The 18,419-nt window shown below is 46.8% G+C and overlaps 2 protein-coding genes across 2 annotated transcripts; both read right to left on the reverse strand.

Annotated features, from left to right (window-relative positions):
- Nucleotides 1-35: 35 nt before the first annotated feature.
- Nucleotides 36-8,402, reverse strand: LOC130456177 (zinc finger protein 501-like). The gene is made up of 3 exons (XM_056809771.1): nt 8,318-8,402; nt 3,873-4,111; nt 36-2,601 (listed from the first exon to the last, which is right to left on the reverse strand). Exon 3 carries the CDS (start codon nt 2,551-2,553, stop codon nt 952-954), a length of 1,602 nt encoding a protein of 533 aa, XP_056665749.1. The 5' UTR covers nt 2,554-2,601; nt 3,873-4,111; nt 8,318-8,402; the 3' UTR covers nt 36-951.
- A 171-nt stretch (nt 8,403-8,573) lies between these two features.
- LOC100617240 (zinc finger protein OZF-like) lies at nt 8,574-18,176 on the reverse strand. The gene is made up of 3 exons (XM_056809775.1): nt 17,808-18,176; nt 15,730-15,843; nt 8,574-13,655 (listed from the first exon to the last, which is right to left on the reverse strand). Exons 2-3 carry the CDS (start codon nt 15,806-15,808, stop codon nt 12,334-12,336), a joined length of 1,401 nt encoding a protein of 466 aa, XP_056665753.1. The 5' UTR covers nt 15,809-15,843; nt 17,808-18,176; the 3' UTR covers nt 8,574-12,333.
- Between the last annotated feature and the right edge of the window lie 243 nt (nt 18,177-18,419).

Raw genomic sequence — 18,419 nt, forward strand, 5'->3', positions numbered from 1 at the left:
GAGAGAGTTTACAGGACTAGGGAACACGGGGGATGTGCCAGGGAACGCAAGCCTTTTTATTCAGGACACTTTTCTTATACAGTTAAGAGACATACAGAAAGATTACAGAGACATTGGTCCAGCCCTCAAGGAGCTCTTCTAGCTCTCCCGAGACTCAGAGGCCTACTGCTCTCTACACTGGAAGGCCATGCGTCATGCCTCTCCCACCCATTTCAACTCCAGTGGTGCCAATTTTCCTGTCCCTCTCCTACTGACACATGACCCTTCCACGCTTTAGTAGATTTAATGAGCTATTAAGAGTATATCACACACACACACACACACACACACACACACACACACACACACACACGCAAACGCACACTCCTCAGTGGTTAGCCCTCTTTAAACCGAAGTCATTATGTATTACAGTTCTCCGTGTTATCTATATGCCACATGCCCCTACTATCATGTAAGTGCCGGATCCTGTTTTAGAATCTTTCCTGCCTAGAACGGTTTTGCACAGTAGATACTTGACAAATGTTTGTATAATGAATGGCCTCTAATACAATAGGATTATAGATTTAGAAACCATTAAATCTAACACCCTCATTTTGCAGATGAGGAAACTGAAGCTGACAGGAGTGAAAAGCCTTGCCCGGGGCCACACAACTAGTAAGTGAGTCAGGATTTCAGCCAGCTTCCTGACTCCAAACAGAAAAAAGCCACATGTCTGATTGAATAACTTACAATATCTGTTTGGACAGAGAACTATACAGTGAGCTGTCACATCCAGCTGTGCCCTTGGGCAAGTGAATTACTGTCTTAGTGCTTTAGGCAACTTAGTACAAATTAGTAATTTGTAGAGAAGGTGCTAATCTATTTTGGGGAAAGAATTTCCTCACCTGGGAGATCCCTGTATCACTGACATCATAGGTTCAGTCTCTATCTCTATGCTTGAAGTTTCTGGGATTATTCTCTAACGTGAATTCTTTGATGTCTGATGAGGTTTGAACTCCCACTAAAAGCTTTCCCACAGGCATTACATTCAAAGGGTTTTTCTCCACTGTGAATTCTCTGATGCTTAATGAGGTCAGAGCTCCTCCTGAAGGCTTTCTCACATTCAGAACATTTATAAGGTTTCTCCCCACTATGAATTCTCTGATGTTGAATGAGATCTGAACTCCACCGGAAGGCCTTCCCACATTCATGACATTCATAAGGTTTCTCCCCACTATGAATCCTCTGATGGTCACTAAGGACTGAGCTTGCCCGGAAAGCCTTCCCACATTCGTGACATTCGTGGGGTTTCTCTCCTCTGTGAATTCTTTCATGCTCGGTCAGGGCTGGGCTTCCTCTGAAAGCTTTCCCACATTCATGACAACCATAAGGTTTTCCTTCAGTATGAATTCTCTGGTGCCGAATAAGGTATGCGTTCCTTCTGAAAGCCTTCCCACATTTGATGCACTCGTAGGGCTTTTCTCCACTATGTATTCTCTGATGGTTGATAAAGGTCGAAATCAGCCTGAAGGCTTTTCCACATTCATGGCACTCATAAGGTTTCTCTCCACTGTGTATTCTCTGGTGTTGAATTAGATCAGAGCTAGCCCTGAAGGCTTTCTCACATTCATTACATCCATAGGGCTTTTCTCCAGTGTGAATTCTCTGGTGTCGAATTAGGTGAGATCTTCCCCTAAAGTCTTTTCCACATTCAAAGCACTTATAGGGTTTCTCCCCACTGTGGATTCTCTGATGCTGAATAAGGTATGAACTCCACCTAAAGGCTTTACCACATTCCTGGCATTTATAGGGCTTTTCTCCTCGGTGAATCCTCTGATGTTCCAGAAGGGCTGAGCTGCCACGAAAGGCCTTGCCACATTCACTACATTCGTAGGGCTTCTCTCCACTATGAATCCTGCGATGCTTAATAAGGTCTGAGCTTCCCCTGAAAGTCTTCCCACATTCATTACATTCATAGGGCTTCTCTCCACTATGAATTCTCTTATGATTAATAAAGCTTGATCTCTGCCTGAAGGCTTTGCCACATTCGTTACACTTATATGGTCTCTCTCCAGTGTGAATCCTCCGATGATTAATAAAGCTTGAATTTTGCATGAAGGCTTTCCCACATTCAAGACAGACATAGGGTTTCTCTCCACTGTGAATTCTTTGATGGTCAATAAGGCTGGATCTCCCTTTGAAGGTTTTCCCACACTCTTTACATTCATAGGATTTCTTCATACTTGGTTGCCTCTGATTTTTGCTGAACTCTGAATTTTGTTTAAAGCTTTGGTCATGTGGATCATAAAGATGAGCTTTTTCTTCTAAAATATTTCTCTGAAATGTCAGCTCAGTGGTTAAGCCTGAATTGTCTTCACCTTCATGGACTCTCCACCCAGTGGTCACCTGACTGCCACCTTTCTCCTGGGAAAGGACATGTTTTATGTTCATGCTGTCTGGGCCTTTCTTCTGGCTCTCAAAGCTGCCCCCACATGTAGAGGCTTTCCCAAAGTCAGGGTCCTGGGGAATGGCTCTTGGTAGCATAGTCTTCTCTGGTTCAAATCCTGCACACATTTTTCTGCTTTGTGATAAACTTCTTGTTCTCTGTCTCAGTCCTGTCACCTGAAATGTAAAATGAAGACAAAAATGGCCTCTTTTCTTTGGATCCCAACAGTGCTTTGCAAGGACTTCAAAGAAAAGTCTGATCTTAAGGAGAGGGAAGAATGATAAACTAGGACGAATGAGAAGACAAAAGATGTGTAATGACTAGTTGCTCAGCATACAAAGCACTGGGCCCAAAGTCAGGAAGTTCAAATGTGGCCTCAGATACTTGCTAGCTGTGACTAGGCAAACAACTTAGCTTTTGCTTGCCTCATTATCCTTACCTGTGAAAAAGAAGATGATAATAACAATAGTACCTACCTCCCAGGGTTTTTGCGACAATAAAAAGGGATCATATTTGTAATGTGCTTAGCAAAGTATCTGGCACATAGTAGGTGCAATGAAAATGTTAGCAGTTACTATCATTATTATTATATAAAGAAGTTGGGCAGGAATTGGAAGGTGAAACTGGCTTCATTGCCTTCTTACAGACTAAATTGAGAGAGATATCCTCTGATTACTGATTCATTCACTCAGGAGATACTTATTAAGCACCAACTGTGTGTGCTAGAAAAGACATAGACCCTACTCTCCTGGAGTTCAAAGTCCTATGCGAGGCTAAGACAACACAGCACAGATGTATTAGAAAAACATCTTGTATATACCTGAATCCAAGGCCCCACATTTTAGGGAGGACATTGACAAAAGTGGAAGGCATATGGGTATCATGCCAAGGTTAGAGGCTTCAGTTTCCTCCCTTATAAAATGGATAGGTAGCTCTCCTAAAGTCTCTTTTTTATTTCATGTTAGTTCTTTTCTTCCCCCACTCCCTGGAGGCTGTTGTTACAGGCACAAGCTGCAGTTGATGCCCCTTGAATAAAACAAAGCTCTGGATTCTCATCCAGAACTAGGTATGCCGCTTGGGGCCCATGGCCAAACCAATGCCCCCTCCACTCTTGTCCCTCTTTCTTCCTCTCACTGGAATTTTAACAGGCTGAACTGTGGTGACCTTTCCCAGACACAGGTCACTGTACCACCTTCCATCCTTCTCCAAATTGCATCCCCATGTGCATGGATACTTGGCCCACCGCATTAATTTTCAACTCTAGCTTTTGGGATGTGTGGTCTTCTCTCAATGGGATGGAAGCTCTGTGAAGGCAGAGGCTGTCTGGCTTGTCTTTGCATTCTTAGCACTTAGCACAAGGCCTGGCACAGAGGAAGGACCTATTCATTCAATCATTTTCCCCACCAAAAAACTGGGCCATCACTCCTGTCTTCACCTGCATACTCACCTAGACAGTGGCCTCTCTGGATGTCTGTGTTCTCATTCTCCTATAGGTCACAGATCCAGAACACTTCTTTTCACACCAAAATAGAGTGTCAGGGGCCATTTGGAACCTGGGAGTTTTACTGAAAAGGCAGTGGAACAGGAGTGTGTTCATAATAACACTCAGCTTTTCTGAAGGGCTCATTAAACATTCTTCTGTGAAAGGCCTGCACTTTATCAGGGTGTGGACATGATTCCGAGTTCCTGAAGGGAAAATTAGAAAGTCTGTTGTCAGAGAAGGAGCTTAGCTTTAGCCAGAGAACATTCCAGAGTGAGCCACAGAGGGGATCCCTCCAGATCTGGGGCTAGGGGCTGTGACTGACTTGGGGCCAAGATGAGCCCATCACATGGGTTCTAAATGGTTTGTGAACATGTGGAGCTATACTTGCCCTACAGTGACATCCTACCTTAGTTGTAGATCTATGTAGACAGGGTGAGACTGACTACTCCCACCATTCCTGGAGACGCTGGCCCACATTCCCTCTTACTCTTCCTTTGCTCTACTGTTCCCCTTCCCACATCTTTACACTGACTATCCCCCATGCTTTTACCTCTTTTTACCTCAGCCTTCTAGCTCTCCTGGCTTCTTTCAGGACTCAACTATGCTCCTTCCTTCCTTCTTTCTTCAGAAGACCTTTCCTGCTCCCCTCCCCCAACTTCTGGTGTTGTGCCCTGTCCAAGGTCACCTGGTATGGATGCTAGGATCATCTTACTTTGCCTTCATATTCCAGCACCTAGAACAGCACCTAGTGCACACACAGCAGGCACTTTGTAAATACTTGTTGAGTGAATATTGAGTTCTTTTGGCCACAACCCCTCTTGAGACCTTCCATCAAGTTGTTAAAGGGTAGAGACCTGCTTCAGTGGAAGGAATGCCCACTCCTAACAAACATCTCCCACATATGGCTTCTTCTGTTTACTGCCATCCTCATTTGGGCCCTACTATCTTTCACCTATATTAGTGCTCTCCCTGCCTCAAATCTATCCTATTCTCCATCCTTTTCTATTCAGTGCTTCACTTTGGTTCCCTCACCAGAATGGAAACTCTCTGCAAGCAGGAGCTGGACTTCATGGGGCTGGATTTCATCTCTGCAATCCCCATTGAACCAAGGAATTTTGTAGTAAATCTATTAAATTTAGTCATTTGTTGGACCCCCTTCACTTTCTAGAGAAAGAAGCTGTGGACTGAAGGGGGCAAAAAATTTAAGTTAAATGGCAGGCCCTGGATCAGAACTGGGTTTCCTATCCCCCCCACCCCCCCAGCCAGTCCCAGGACCTTTTTCTCAGCTCCAGTCTGAAAGCCTTCAACTTTTAAAGAGAGTGCTTCGGGCCCTGGGGAAGGATTAGTGTCTATTGGAATCTCTGAAAACTTGAGCTGGAAGGAGAAACTGAGACCCCATGAAGGAAAGGGATTTCCCCAAAGATCACACATCAAATTAATGGCAAAGCTGGGACTAGACCTCAGGGCAGTGCCCTAAATATTCTTAGCTCCTGATAGGAATTAGTTTGTTTTTACAGGAGTAGGGGTTTGGAGCCAACCCTGCCCCCCCAAATCCCCAAACTTCCTGCATTTTATACCCCATCTATGATAAACCTGCCCAAGTGGAACCTACTGGGAACAGGGCCTAGAAATAGGTACATTGCAAAAGGGAAAAAGAAGGGCCCTATGAGGAGCTTTTGCTCAAGGAACCAACTGAGCAGCCACATGAAGCCTAAGAGGAAAGAGCCCTGGGCTAGGGTCAGGAGGCCTGTGTTTGACACTGCCATCCACTTGCTGTATAACCTTAGAAAAAGTCCCTTCTTCAGTTGGAGCCTAGTAGGAAAAAACATCTCCCAATATTAGAGCACTTTAATGCTGAACAAGTTCCTCACAACCAAATTCATTCCATCTTAAATCCCACACACACACACACACACACACTCTTCTGCAGGAAGCCTTTCCTGGTCTCTACACTGGACTCCTGGGACCTGCCCTGTGAGATGCCCTCCCATTGGCCTCATCTCTCTCGTATGTTCATAGTTGTTTGTGTGCTGGCTCCCCTACTGAACTGTGAGCTCCTTGAGAGCAGAGCCTCTTTCTGCTTTCTTTGTAGCCCTAGTATTAGCAATGACTACCGTGCTGAGGTAGGTGGTGCAGCTGTTAATCACCGTTTGACAGAAATGGAGGCTGGAACCTCGCAGCTGGTATCAGAGTTTGGATACAAACCCAAGTCTTAATAGCAAATCAGGCCGTGCTTCTGTCTTGCAATAACATCCTTGCTGACTTGCTAATGATTCTGAGTGAAGCCAAACAGTGTCATATACACCAGCCACGTTACAAAAAGGCAATCTCTAGACAAACCAAATGCTTGGGGTGCAGATGACCACACACACTCAAAGACTATACCCAGAGACTATAATCTCTTGAGGGTACTAAGGTCGAGTTGAAAAGGCTCAGAATATAGGCCCAAACACAGACTGTCTGGCCTGTGGAGGACCAGCCTAGCTAAGTTTGGGAGAGTTCATGAGCAAGAGCAAGAGGTTCACAGCAACTCGGGAAATCCTCAACTAAGTTTACAGAAGGTTTGCAATCTGTAGTTGATGAAATAACAGGATTTGAAAGTAAACATGCAAATAGAGGAGTAAACAGACAAAGGAGAACTGAAGGGACAGCAAGTAGACCCTCAAAACAATTCAATGTTTGAGTGTGAAGGTTGGTTCTATAAGATTAAAAGGGTATGCCATTTAAATTAGTCTTGTTCCTCAAGATAAAAGAAAAAGGAATTAAGCTGGACTGGATGATTTATAAATGCTAAGAGCATCAGTTTTTCCATTTGTAAATGAGGAGGCTGGACAAACCTGTTATGTGATCTTGAGCAAAGTCTTTCCCTGGCTGGGCCTGTTTCCCAGTTCTAACACAGGCACCATAGGACGACTGTCCTATAGGACTTTGAGCAAAGTGATCCATCTCTCTGGGCTTGTCTCCTCCTCTGAAATGAGTGGTCCTTCCTCAAGCCTGTTCTGATTTTAGCGGTGCCCATTCCAGGCCTAACATGATTTTTCTAGGCTTCAGTTTCCTCAGTTGTAAAATGAGGGGGTTCATTGAACTCCTTTCCTCTTCCAAGATTTCTGTGGCCTAAATTCAAACTCTGCCCCATGCTTGCTCACTACATGAGACCTCGTGAAAGTTCTGGGCTTGTACCCTCCTCTGAAAGACATGGGGAATTGGACTAAATGGGCTCTGGTGTCCCTCCAGCCTCTCACAGTCACCAGATTGGAGTCAGAGTGTATGGGGACAAAGTTTCTTCGATAAAGTGAAGGGGGAACAGACTTGCCTAGATAATAACCCTCTAAGTTTGCATTTCCTTCCAAGATTTATAGATTTAAAGCTAGAAAAAACTTTAGGTCATTTTGTGAAGAAACTGAGGGTCACAGGGCTTAAGGGCCTCGAACAAGGTCCTAAGATTTCAAATGCTATGCAGGTTTGGGGGAGCTAGGTTCAAACTTGCCTCAGGTCCTGGCAGGCCTCTTCTCCCCATACCCCTCCTTTTTTTTACTTTTTAAATTTAAACCCTTACTCTTAGAACCAATACTAGGGCAAACAGGGTGAATTTAAACTGGAGTCCTCCCAACTCCAGGCCTGGCATGCTAGCCACTGTGTTAACTTGCTGCTCCTATTCCTCTTCCTGGGCTTGTTTCCTCCTCTGTAAATTGAGGCAATGTGGGACTCCAACAGTCAATCCACAAGCATTTATGAATGTGCCAGTCACTGTGCAGCACTGGGGCACAGACAAGGACATACAAAATGTACACAGGGATCCTGGAGGTCGGGAGGGAGGCTAGCATTTGGGGCGGCGGGGGCAGCCCGGCGACAGGACATGGCTGGAAGATCCCGGTCGGTGTAGAGCAAGGTGTGAGAGCGAGCAGGGGACTAGGTGATGAAGACCTTTGGAGGCCAAGCAGCCTTTTCTATTTGGTCCTGGAGTTTATTGCCCAGAGAGGTGACTCGGTTGGACCAGTAGTGGAGGAAAATGCCTTTGGTGGCTGAAAGGAGGATGGACTGGAGGGGGCAGCAGTGTGGGTGTAAGGGAGGGTGCGAGGGTGAGTGACCCCATCCCCAAATCCCCGACTCCATTTGGGCCCCTCAGCACTCACCCCGGAACCAACCCCACTCCGTCCCACCCTCCCTTATAGAAGCTCTCAGCTGAAGCCCTGCCCGCGCCTGGTTAACCTGCGCCTGCGCCTGCGCCTGCGCCCCAGGACAGGCAGGGGCGGGGCTGAGGCAAAGGAAGCCGCCCCGCACCCCAGGACCAGGGAGAGCGGCCGGTGGCCAAGTGATCTCAGTGCCCAAGATCCAGCCCCAGCCCCAGCCCCATTCGACTCTGTAGCCCGGTAACCCACCCCGTGCCCCCGCCCCGGGCAGCCACTCACCCGAGCCAAGCCCCGAGAGGACGCGATGGCGCCAGTGGAGCGAGCAGCCTCCGGCCCCCCGCAGGATAGCTTCCGCCACCGCCGCTCTAGGATGCTCGGAGGCCCTGGCGTCTCGGTGGTGCCCGGGTCTCTCCCGCCCCCCCTTCCCTACCCCCACCCCCACCCCCCCGGAGCTGGAGAGGGAGTGGTCCACCGCATGGAAAACTACAGCCAGCACAGGGCCGGGAAGGGAAGAGAATGAGAGCTGGGACAAAACCCCCAAAGCATCAATGAATTTTATTAAAATAAGAATAGCTGACATTTATATCCTAGCTTAAGGCATCAAGGTGCTTTACCGGACGGACGTTTTCTCATTTGAGTCTCACGACAAACCTGAGGTAGATACTACAGGCATTATCCCCAACTGTGAGTGTCGGAGGCTGAGATGAAGCCACTCGTCCGTCCATCCAGAGACCACTCAGTACGAATAATAACAATAATAATAGAATAATAATAGTTAACGTTATATAGAGCACTTTACATGTATTATCGCAGTTGATCCTCAACAATTCTCCCCATATTACAGATGAGGAAACTAAGGCTGAGAGGTTAAGTGACTTGCTTAGCATCACTCAGCTAGGAAGTGTCTAAGGCTAGATTCAAATTTGGGTCTTCCTGAGGCTGAGATCAGCACTCCATCTACCCAGCTGCCAACAGACACCTACTAAATGCTTGCTATTTGCACAGCACCGTTAGTCACTGAGGATCCAAGAAAGAAAGACACGCAGAGGCCTTGCTCCCAAGAAAGGAAAGGCAAGAGATTAAAAGCCAGGATTTGAACCAATCTCCTGACTCCCCAAATATTATTCTTTTTGTGTTTTTTTCCAATTAGCAAAAATCCTTTTTCTAGCACGCCCGCCCTCCCCCCCCCCCCCATTAAAAAAGAAAAGCAAAAGCTTTGTAACAAATATGCATAGTCAAGCAAAACAAGTTCCCATTAGCCATGTCCAAAAACTGCACGGCTCATTCTGCAGTGTTAAGTCCATCATACAGCTGTCTTGTATGCTAGCACCCTCTGACCTCACCCCAAGTCATTCCATAAACATTCAAGGGGTCGTGCAGAGAATACTAACCTCAGAGCTGTAAGACCCCAGTGTGAATCCTGACCACTTTATCTCTCAGGATCTACAGGGATGGAACTAGGTATTATTATCTAAAAGTCCCCACCAGCTGTTCATTCACTGCGGGACCCTGGGCAAGTGCTCTCCATTTCTGTCCTGCACTAAAGTTTCTCCCTCTAAAAGAGGCTCCGACCAGGTGATCCCTAGAATTCCTTCCAGCTCTAGAGTCATCCAGCAGTTACCTGCAGAAGCCAAGGAGGGCCACAAAGATGAAAAGCTGTCTCAAGTTTCTAAAGCCCCAGGCCAGTGCTGCCTCTTCCCAGGAAGCCAGGGCTCCACTTTCACTAGGCTTGGATTCAAGACCTTGGAGCAATTACCAGCTGGGTTATTGACACCAAAAAGAAAAAGCTGTGACTTCAAGGCAGAGGGAACCTAAAAAGTCCTCTAGTCTAAACCCCTTGTTTTCTAAGTGAGGTAATGGAGGCAAAGGGTGATGGTGTGTGAGCAGCTTCTCTGCTCCTCACTCCAGTGCCTCCCATTTCTAGGGGAGGCTAGAAGTTTTGATTGGGCTTGACCCTAAGGATCCATCTAACTAGGTTTGGGGATAAGTATCAGGTAAATGAGGGTAAAAAGATTGCACTGTCTCTGCCATATGGTTGTTGTGTTAATGTCGCCTATCCATGTCCACCCTCCCCCTCCAAAAAACAACACCTTTGAGTTCCACCAAGCAAGGAAATGCTTTTCTACCTCAATGATTGATTAGCTCTCCTACTCACTGTAGCAGTTATTCCAAGCCTTTTCATTCATTCTCAAGCTTCTCTTTCTCTAAACCCTCTCAACTGAGGACTTTGCCTGGGAAAAAAATAGGCCATTCATTCCTTCCTAGCAGATGTCCTTTCCTGAAGTCTCTCCCTACCCCAAGCCATCCTGTGAACAAAAATATTTCCCCGAAGTAGAGGTCTGACCAGGTCATTTCCTTACTCAATGAATTAAGAGTGGCTTCCTTTTACCTTCAGGATCAAATATAAAATCCAGTACCTTTCCAGTATTCTTACATTTTGCTCCCTTCCCTGCACTGTACAGTCTTGCTGCTCTTCAAACGTAAATGCTCCATCTCCTAGTTCTGTATTCTATGACCTCCTTCACTGCTTAGCTTCAATCTCACTTTCTGTTCTTTCCCTCAGAGCTCACCTTTCATTCATCCTGCTGTCTCCCCCATGAGAATGCAAGCTCCTCAAGAGCAATAATACTGTCCCTATCATATAGAAGAGAAGCCAAGACTCAGAGAGCTTTGCCTGACCCTCTCACAGTAACACAATCCCTTTCGAGATTTCTGATTCAAAGTCCAGTGCCCTTTCTGTTCCAAATGCAGAGGCCCTGGCCCTCACCAACTCTTCGTTTTCAATCAGCTGCTCTGCCTGGTTTTGAATCCCATGAACATCAATCACACCTTCATGCCAGGTGCCCTCTGGTGGCTGTTGCTCCTCCCCACCCTTTTCAGCTTCCTCTCGTGTATGGTGTTCCCTTCTTTTTCTTATTTGTACCTTCAGTGCTTAGAACAATGCCTGGCACATAGTAAGCGCTTAATAAACATTTATTGACTATTGACAAAAGTACATTCTAGTTCTATGGGAAAGCAATGGGCATCCCTCAAACTCTTCATGTCCAAAATGGAGCTCACTAGTTTCCTGATTTCCCTACAACTCTGCCAGGCATCCTTTCATTCACCCCAATTCACAATCTGTCATCCTTTCCCTCACCCCCTCATACGCAATCAGTTCTCAAGTCCTATGGATTCTACTTATACAGTAGTCCTCACAACTCTCTACCTCTTTCCCCTCACATGGCCACCCCACTGGTGTAGGTCCTTATCCCTCTCCCATCTGGACTACTGCAATAGCTGCTGGGGAATAGGGGGGGCTGGAACCAGTCTCACCCCACTCCAGCCTATCCTCCATCCAGCCACCAGAATTTTTTTTTTCATAAAGTGCAGGTCCAACCACGTGCCCCTCTTGCACAAGGAGCTTCAGTGGCATTGAAAGCCTTTCAGTGGCATGGCCCAGTGGGAAGATCCCTGGATTTGGAGTCAAAGGTTCAAATCCTAGCCCTCCTTAATAACCAAGATCGGATACAGGGAGTCCCCTTCTCCAGCATCCTAAGGTTTACAAAGCACTTTCCTCACAACAATCTATGGGAGGTAACTGATTCAAGTACTAGTGCCTCCATTTTACATAAGAGGAAACTGAGGCATGGGGAGGGGAGAGGATTTGCCCATGATCACAAAGATTTCCAGGCATGCAGGGTAGATGGACCTATGTAGGGCTCTTTCCACTAGGCCACATTGCCTTTGCTATTGGGATTTTCCCTTCCCTTTTGTCCAGGAACAGATTATCTTTGGCAGTGCTGCCACAGAGGGTTTCTTCAAAGTCATCACTTTCTTATATTAAGAGAAGAGACCCTTATTAGCTTATTCCCATGGAACCACTGTGCTCAGTAGGAGTCCTAGTGGTCCTCATTTCTATAGTACTCTAGATTATAAAGGGCTTTCCTCACAACAACCCTGTGAGGTAGGTAACAAGTGTTATTCTCCCCATCACAATGGAGAAAACAGGCTCAGAGTAGATGCTGAGACATGATGTTAGGTCAGGTTCAATGCTTTTCCCACTGAGCTACCCCGGCTCTCCAGTCAAGTCACTGAGCCAGCAGCAGGACAGAGGGCATGCAGCCTCAATGTGAATCTTCAGTCTGTCAGAAGGACAGGCTGTAGAGAAGACAGAGATCTCATCAAGGACCTAGCCCGAGCTCCTGATTTTATAGAGGACCAAACTGAAACCCAAGAAGGGCTGGTGACTTGCCAAGATCACTCATCTTTCTCTACATCCTAGACCAGTCTGACTGAAGGCATTGCCATATTCTTTACACTCTGGTATGCATCATCTGATGCTGAATGAGGTTTGAGCTTCTGCTGAAGGCTTTGCCGCACTCACTACATTCATAGGGTTTCTCTCCACTGTGAATCCTCTGATGTTGAATAAGGTTTGAGCTGCGACTAAAATTTTTCCCACACTCATTACATTCATAAAGTTTCTCCCCACTATGAGTCCTTCTGTGCTGAATAAGGCATGAGCTCTGGCTGAAGGTTTTCTCACACTCATTACACTCATAGCGTCTCTCTCCGCTATGAATTCTCTGATGTCGAATAAGATCTGATCTCACCCTGAAGACTTTGCCACACACGTTACATTCATAGGGCTTCTCTCCACTATGAATCCTTTGATGATTAATGAAAGTTGCTATTTGCCTGAAAGCTTTCCCACATTCGCTGCACTGATAGGGCTTCACTCCAGTATGGATTCTCTGATGCTGAGTAAGGTGCGAGTTCTGACTAAAAGTCTTCCCACATTCATTACATTCATACGGCTTCACTCCAGTGTGAATTCTCTGGTGTTCAATTAGTTTTGAACTCCCACGGCAGGCTTTCCCACACTCATTACATTCGTAAGGTTTCTCTCCACTGTGAATCCTCTTATGTTCGATAAGGATGGAATTCCTACTGAAGGCTTTTCCACACTCATTACATTCGTAGGGTCTTTCTCCACTGTGAATCGTCTGGTGGCGGATAAGTGCAGAGCTTGCCATAAAGGCTTTGCCACATTCGTTACATTCATAAGGTTTCTCTCCGCTGTGAATTGTCTGGTGGTGAATGAGGGTTGTGCTGCGACTGAAGGCTTTGCCACATTCATTGCACTTATAGGGCTTCTCTCCGCTATGAATTTTCTGATGCTGAATGAGGTTGGAGCTCCTCCTGAAGGCTTTGCCACACTCATTACATTTATGAGGTTTGTCTCCACCATGGGGTTTGGATTTATTTATATGTTCTGAATTCAGCCTACAGCCATGCTCATGCAAATCACACTTCTGGGCTTTCTCTGCTGGAGGATCTATCTCCTGTGGAATGGGATCTGAGCTTTTCCCACATTCATTTTCTACTGGGGGCTCGCTTGTGCAGGTGGGCTTGGTACCAAACTCTCTCTCTTGGTCATGTGAGCCTTCCAGAGTTTTCCCTTCTGGCTTTTCCTGTTGTACCTCTAACCTGTCCCCCCCTCCACAAGTTTCTCCAACTTTGGAGTCCTGGGAAATGGCCCCTTGGCAACCTACCAATAACTTCCCTTGTGATTCTACTTTGGAAACTTCCTCTCTTGAAACAGACATTTGGTTTTCAGTTTCATTCTTAGAATCTGAAATGAGAAATAGAAAAAGACAAATCTATGCTGTGTGAAAGACCCACTGAACAGAAAGTTCAGGAGCACAGCAATTTCCCAAAGGACAATTAGGAATACCAACTGAGAAGGACATCATTGAGAGCAGCCAGCTCTGGCTCACTGCTCACAAACAGTGGAGTCGGGCCTTCTCTTCCCTTCTCATTCTATCATATACTCTTTGTTCTAGTCCCTAAATCACCGCCTCTTGTATTCAAGTTCTCCCTAGAAATGTAACAACAGCATCAGGAGGGCTAAAGTCCATAACTCATGTGAAGAACACTAAAAATGACTTCTTGGCTATGTCCTGGGCAATGGGTTCCTGACACAAAGAGAGGGGGGTAGGGGAGAGTCCCAGTAGGCCATATTTGGAGCATTGTGTCCATTTCCAGGAAACTACATGGAAAACAGGTCATTTGCCATAGTGTTTATAATGAGGGTGACCCTAGTGATGGGTCTCAACAAATCATTCCATAGAAGGGACAGTTGAAGAAATTGGGGTTGATTAGGAGAAAAGAGGACTGAGGAGGAGCCTATCAACTTAGGGAGTATTGGAGAACTAACATGATATCTAAAGTAGGATTTCTTTTTGAAGTTAGTCTTAGTAGAGTCTATAATAGCCCTCTGTATCTCTGTACTTAGCCCTCTTGACAAATCCACAGACCTTATTAGTATTAAACAAACTTGCACTGGTGCTTAAGGCAACTATTGAGTTCTTATAACCGATGAAGAAAGAGGTCAGAGTAGAAGGGGTATATATATATATATATTCTCCAATCCCTAGCTCAAAGCCAGAGCCCATCACTTAGACTACTGTAATAGCTTCCTAACTGGACTCCTCAAGTCCAATCTTCCCCCCCCTTCTGTCACCCTAAATAAATCTTAAATCTTCCAAATGAACAGATGTCATTGTGTCAGCTCCCAGAAATCCCCATAAAATACAGTCTTTAGCCCAGCATTTGAAACCCTAATCTGGCTCTGATCAACCTTTCAAGGCTGATCTCACACTGAATCTTTTCACACAGGCTATTTGAGAGCTGCTTCCTCCTTGAAGCCTTCCCTCATTTCCCCTCGCTAGAAGGGATCTTTCCTTTGGCTTTATCATATTCACCTTTGTACCATCCTAATTTGTGGATCAACTCTGTATAAATGGAGATTTTTGAACCCTAGACTTCAATCCCCAGAAGTCCTTGGTATTTCCCAGAATTCCCTATAATCTCTCCCGAGTCTCCCCATTGGTGAGATCAGGATTGGTATTTAACAGGCAGTAACGCCTCCCATGCTCTCTTCCTTTGCAATGATATAGCAAGCATAGTGGTAAGCTAAGTGCGGGGATTTTAAATGGGCTAATCAGCCATGGGCATGTAGTTTTTAACTTTGTAACCTCTTTGTTCCTTGATTTCTAATGATCCTTAATAAACCTCATAAAATATAATATTTATATTATTAGAGATATAATTTAATTTTCACAACTCCTTGAAATGGGATCTCTGATTTTTTCCCTTTGTATTCCTAGCACCTAGGCCAGTGCTTGCACCCAAGAGGTACCTAAATAAATATTACCAAAGCACTGCTTTCAAGAAGGCCCTTCCCCACCAAGCTCTTGGCAAACATAGAATACAAATTGAAACCATGAAGCCCAAGCCTGTTTTTTCACCAAAGGTGAATAAAGGAAGGGGTTGGTATAAAGAAAGGGCAAGGATGGCACAGAGCATAAAAGAAGCCATCAAGAATGAGCTAGATCACTAGGACAAAGGTATGGGAGAGGTAGAGCCAAGAGACAGGAATGGCAGGCAGTGAGCTATGAGGGGAGAATGGTGAGAAGAAGCAGAAAATAAAAGGGCTCAGTTTAGAAAGTCCAGAATTCCAGTAGAGACTATCAGGAAAAAGAGAGGAGGGGAAAAAGTTTTTTCTTCTATGGCTCCACCTAGTGAGTCAGAGCAGAGGCTCATGGAGGAGCTGCACCCTATCAAAACTGTTCAAGCAGCTGCCAGAACATCTCTCCCCACCCCCATCCAAGGCCTCTCTGGTTCTACTTCCCTCCCTCCCTCACCTGGGCTGTTGCTTCCCTTCTGGGAATCTTTATCATCGACTTCTGGATCCACAATCTTTAGCTTTTCCTCTCCCTCCATCTGGAAGATGGTGTCTGACTTAGGAACTGGAACTCCTGTTCATGAGAAAACAAACAATACAAGGAAGACTGAGTTGAACACTCATTTGGGCAGAGTTCGTTTAGAATTCAGGGTTAGAGACAGATATGACAGAGAGCAATTGACCAGAGATATGCCATTTGGCTAGTTTCGATTTCTTAAAGAAGCCTTCTCTACTCTAGTCCATGCCAATCTCAACACCCACTGCAGCTGAAGTCAGTATCACAGTTTAGCAACAAGATCTACAAAAAGGAGCATGCAGATTTTGCATCTCTACCCAATTTTTACATATCTACACACTTTGTGGGGCCGAACTGAGTCCTTTCACTCATTACTACTATGCTCTTTCCTCCCAGGGCAAATTTTTAGCCAGCATCTGGACTAGTCTAAGGGCTTTTAAAGGTATATGGCAGACAGATTGGCAATTCCCTAACCTCTACCCAACAGGTGGCTGTCTAGAGATGGGCAGAGTCCAGGCCAGGGTAAAATATCAGTCGTATCTTGGGTGGCAAAGTTTCAGTCACAAGTTATATATGTCTCTGTAATCCGACCCATGCATGCATCCCAGTGGGAGTGTCAGCTGGTAGAAGGCAAATTCCCAGCAGCAGCAGCAGCAGGGATAGCTGCCCCTTTTTCCTCATATGCACCCAGAATATTAGCCATAAGAGAGATCTCATTGAAAATGGAATCAGTTTCGAGATCAAGAGTTCCATTGTGTTCTCTCCATCATAAACATCTAATCCCTCCTCCACTTGTCTCCTGGGCCTGGCCTGCTTGCCTGGAAAGGAGAGAAACACCATTCCATCACGATCCCTCCACCCCATTTCCTGGCCTGGCCTGGCCTGCCCTGCCCACTGGAGCAAAGCAATTTGACTCCATCACCCTCCCTGGCCTCCCCCCCTCCATTCCCATTCCAGCTGCACACAGCTGCAGAGACCCCTGAGACCAAACACAGTATTTGCAGAACCTGCCTCAGAAATTACTTTTGTAAGTTTGGGGGGGGGGTTCAAACTTGTGAGTCTGGTATGGAAAAGTCTTCCAGTAACTTCGAGTCTTGGAGGACTTCTAGAGCAATGAGGAAGAGGCCCTGAGCACCTCGATGACCTGTCCCAGTCACAGAACTACTATGTGTCAGAGGTACGACTGGAACCTAAAGCCTTCTTGCCTTTAAGGCTGGCCTCCTACGCATTCTGCCATGAAGGTTTAGTGAATGGACAAGCAGAGAAGGTTTGGGGAAACTCATCCCTGGCAGCAGTGACACTGATTTCGTTAGGAGAGAATTAGAAACCGTTTCCTCCAGCCTAGTTCTCCTCTGAAGGCTAGTGGAGGAGAAGTTTGCAGGGATGGTTTTCTGCCTCGTGGCGGAGCCCAGCTGAGCTAGATTTGGAGAGGTACCACCACGCTTTTGAGGTCCCAAATAGCTGTCTTGTGAGAGTGGAGACTGCTTTTGTGGGCAGCTTGGATTAGACGGGAAATGAAGGCTCTTCAAACTCACCCATTAAGGACTTACAGTCTATATAGCAGGAGTCAATTCATGGATCCTTGAGTAGGAAGCCCAGGCATAGCTTTCAACCATGACCAGCTCCCACAACCAACTCTCCCCACCTCTAGCCAGAAATAGGACTGGACCGCCATTTGCCATTAGCCATTCGCCTGGGGCAGTGCAGCAATGGGCACGTCCAAGGAATACAACTTTTTTTTTTTTTTAAAGTAAGCCCTGAGATTTCCTGGACAGCCTCTCTTAGGGATTTAAGGGTTGCTAGGGGCACGCAGTCTCAGCTCTCTCCCTCTCTGCTGTGGCCCCTTGCCTCCTTGTTCACAGCTATTAATAACAGTTGTCAGTTTTGTCTCGGTTGTCAGTGTCTCCCACTCCAATCCAGCCTCCTCACAGCTGCCACCTTCATACTGCCCACGTCACCCTGTTCCCCGTGGCCTCTAGCTTGAAATCCCAACTTTCCAGACACCCCCCGGCTCTACTTACATTCCAGCCAAACTGGCCTACCAGCTGTTCTTTGCACACATTCCACTTCCCACCTCGGCGCCTTTGCCCAGGCTGTCGCGAAGGCCTGGAATTCGCCACCTCTTGGGTGTGCCTCAAGGATCAGCTTGTGTGCCACCTCCTCCATGAGGGCGGCCGCCTTACCTATCCGTGCACATACACTGCACCTCAACCCCCCTCCGAGTCCCTGTGCCAGAAGGTGAGCCCCGTGAGGCCTGCGGCGGCCTCATCTCAATTGGGCCATCCGCAGCGCCGATGGGGCCAGGGCCCGGCCCTCACCCAAGCCTACGTGTCCAAGGAGTGAGGGAAGAGGAGACGTGGGGCAGGGGCGGCCCGAAGGCTGGAGAGGCGGGGTCGAGGAAGCAGAAGGGGCGGGTTCCCGAAGGCGGAAGGGGCGGGGCCCCGACCGGCGATTCCCGGCCCCGCAACCTCTGGGGTTTAAGCGCTCCGCTCCCTCCGGAATGAATCCCCTCTCCCTCCCCCATCTCCGGGACCCCAAACACACTGTAAGCCGAACCCCGGGGTCCCCTAGCCCCCTTCCCGCGGAGAGGACCACCGAGATGTGCCGGCATTTCCTGAGGTGAGAGGCACTTG

The sequence above is a fragment of the Monodelphis domestica genome, chromosome X (assembly GCF_027887165.1).
Source record: "Monodelphis domestica isolate mMonDom1 chromosome X, mMonDom1.pri, whole genome shotgun sequence".
NCBI classification, from domain to species: domain Eukaryota; kingdom Metazoa; phylum Chordata; class Mammalia; order Didelphimorphia; family Didelphidae; genus Monodelphis; species Monodelphis domestica.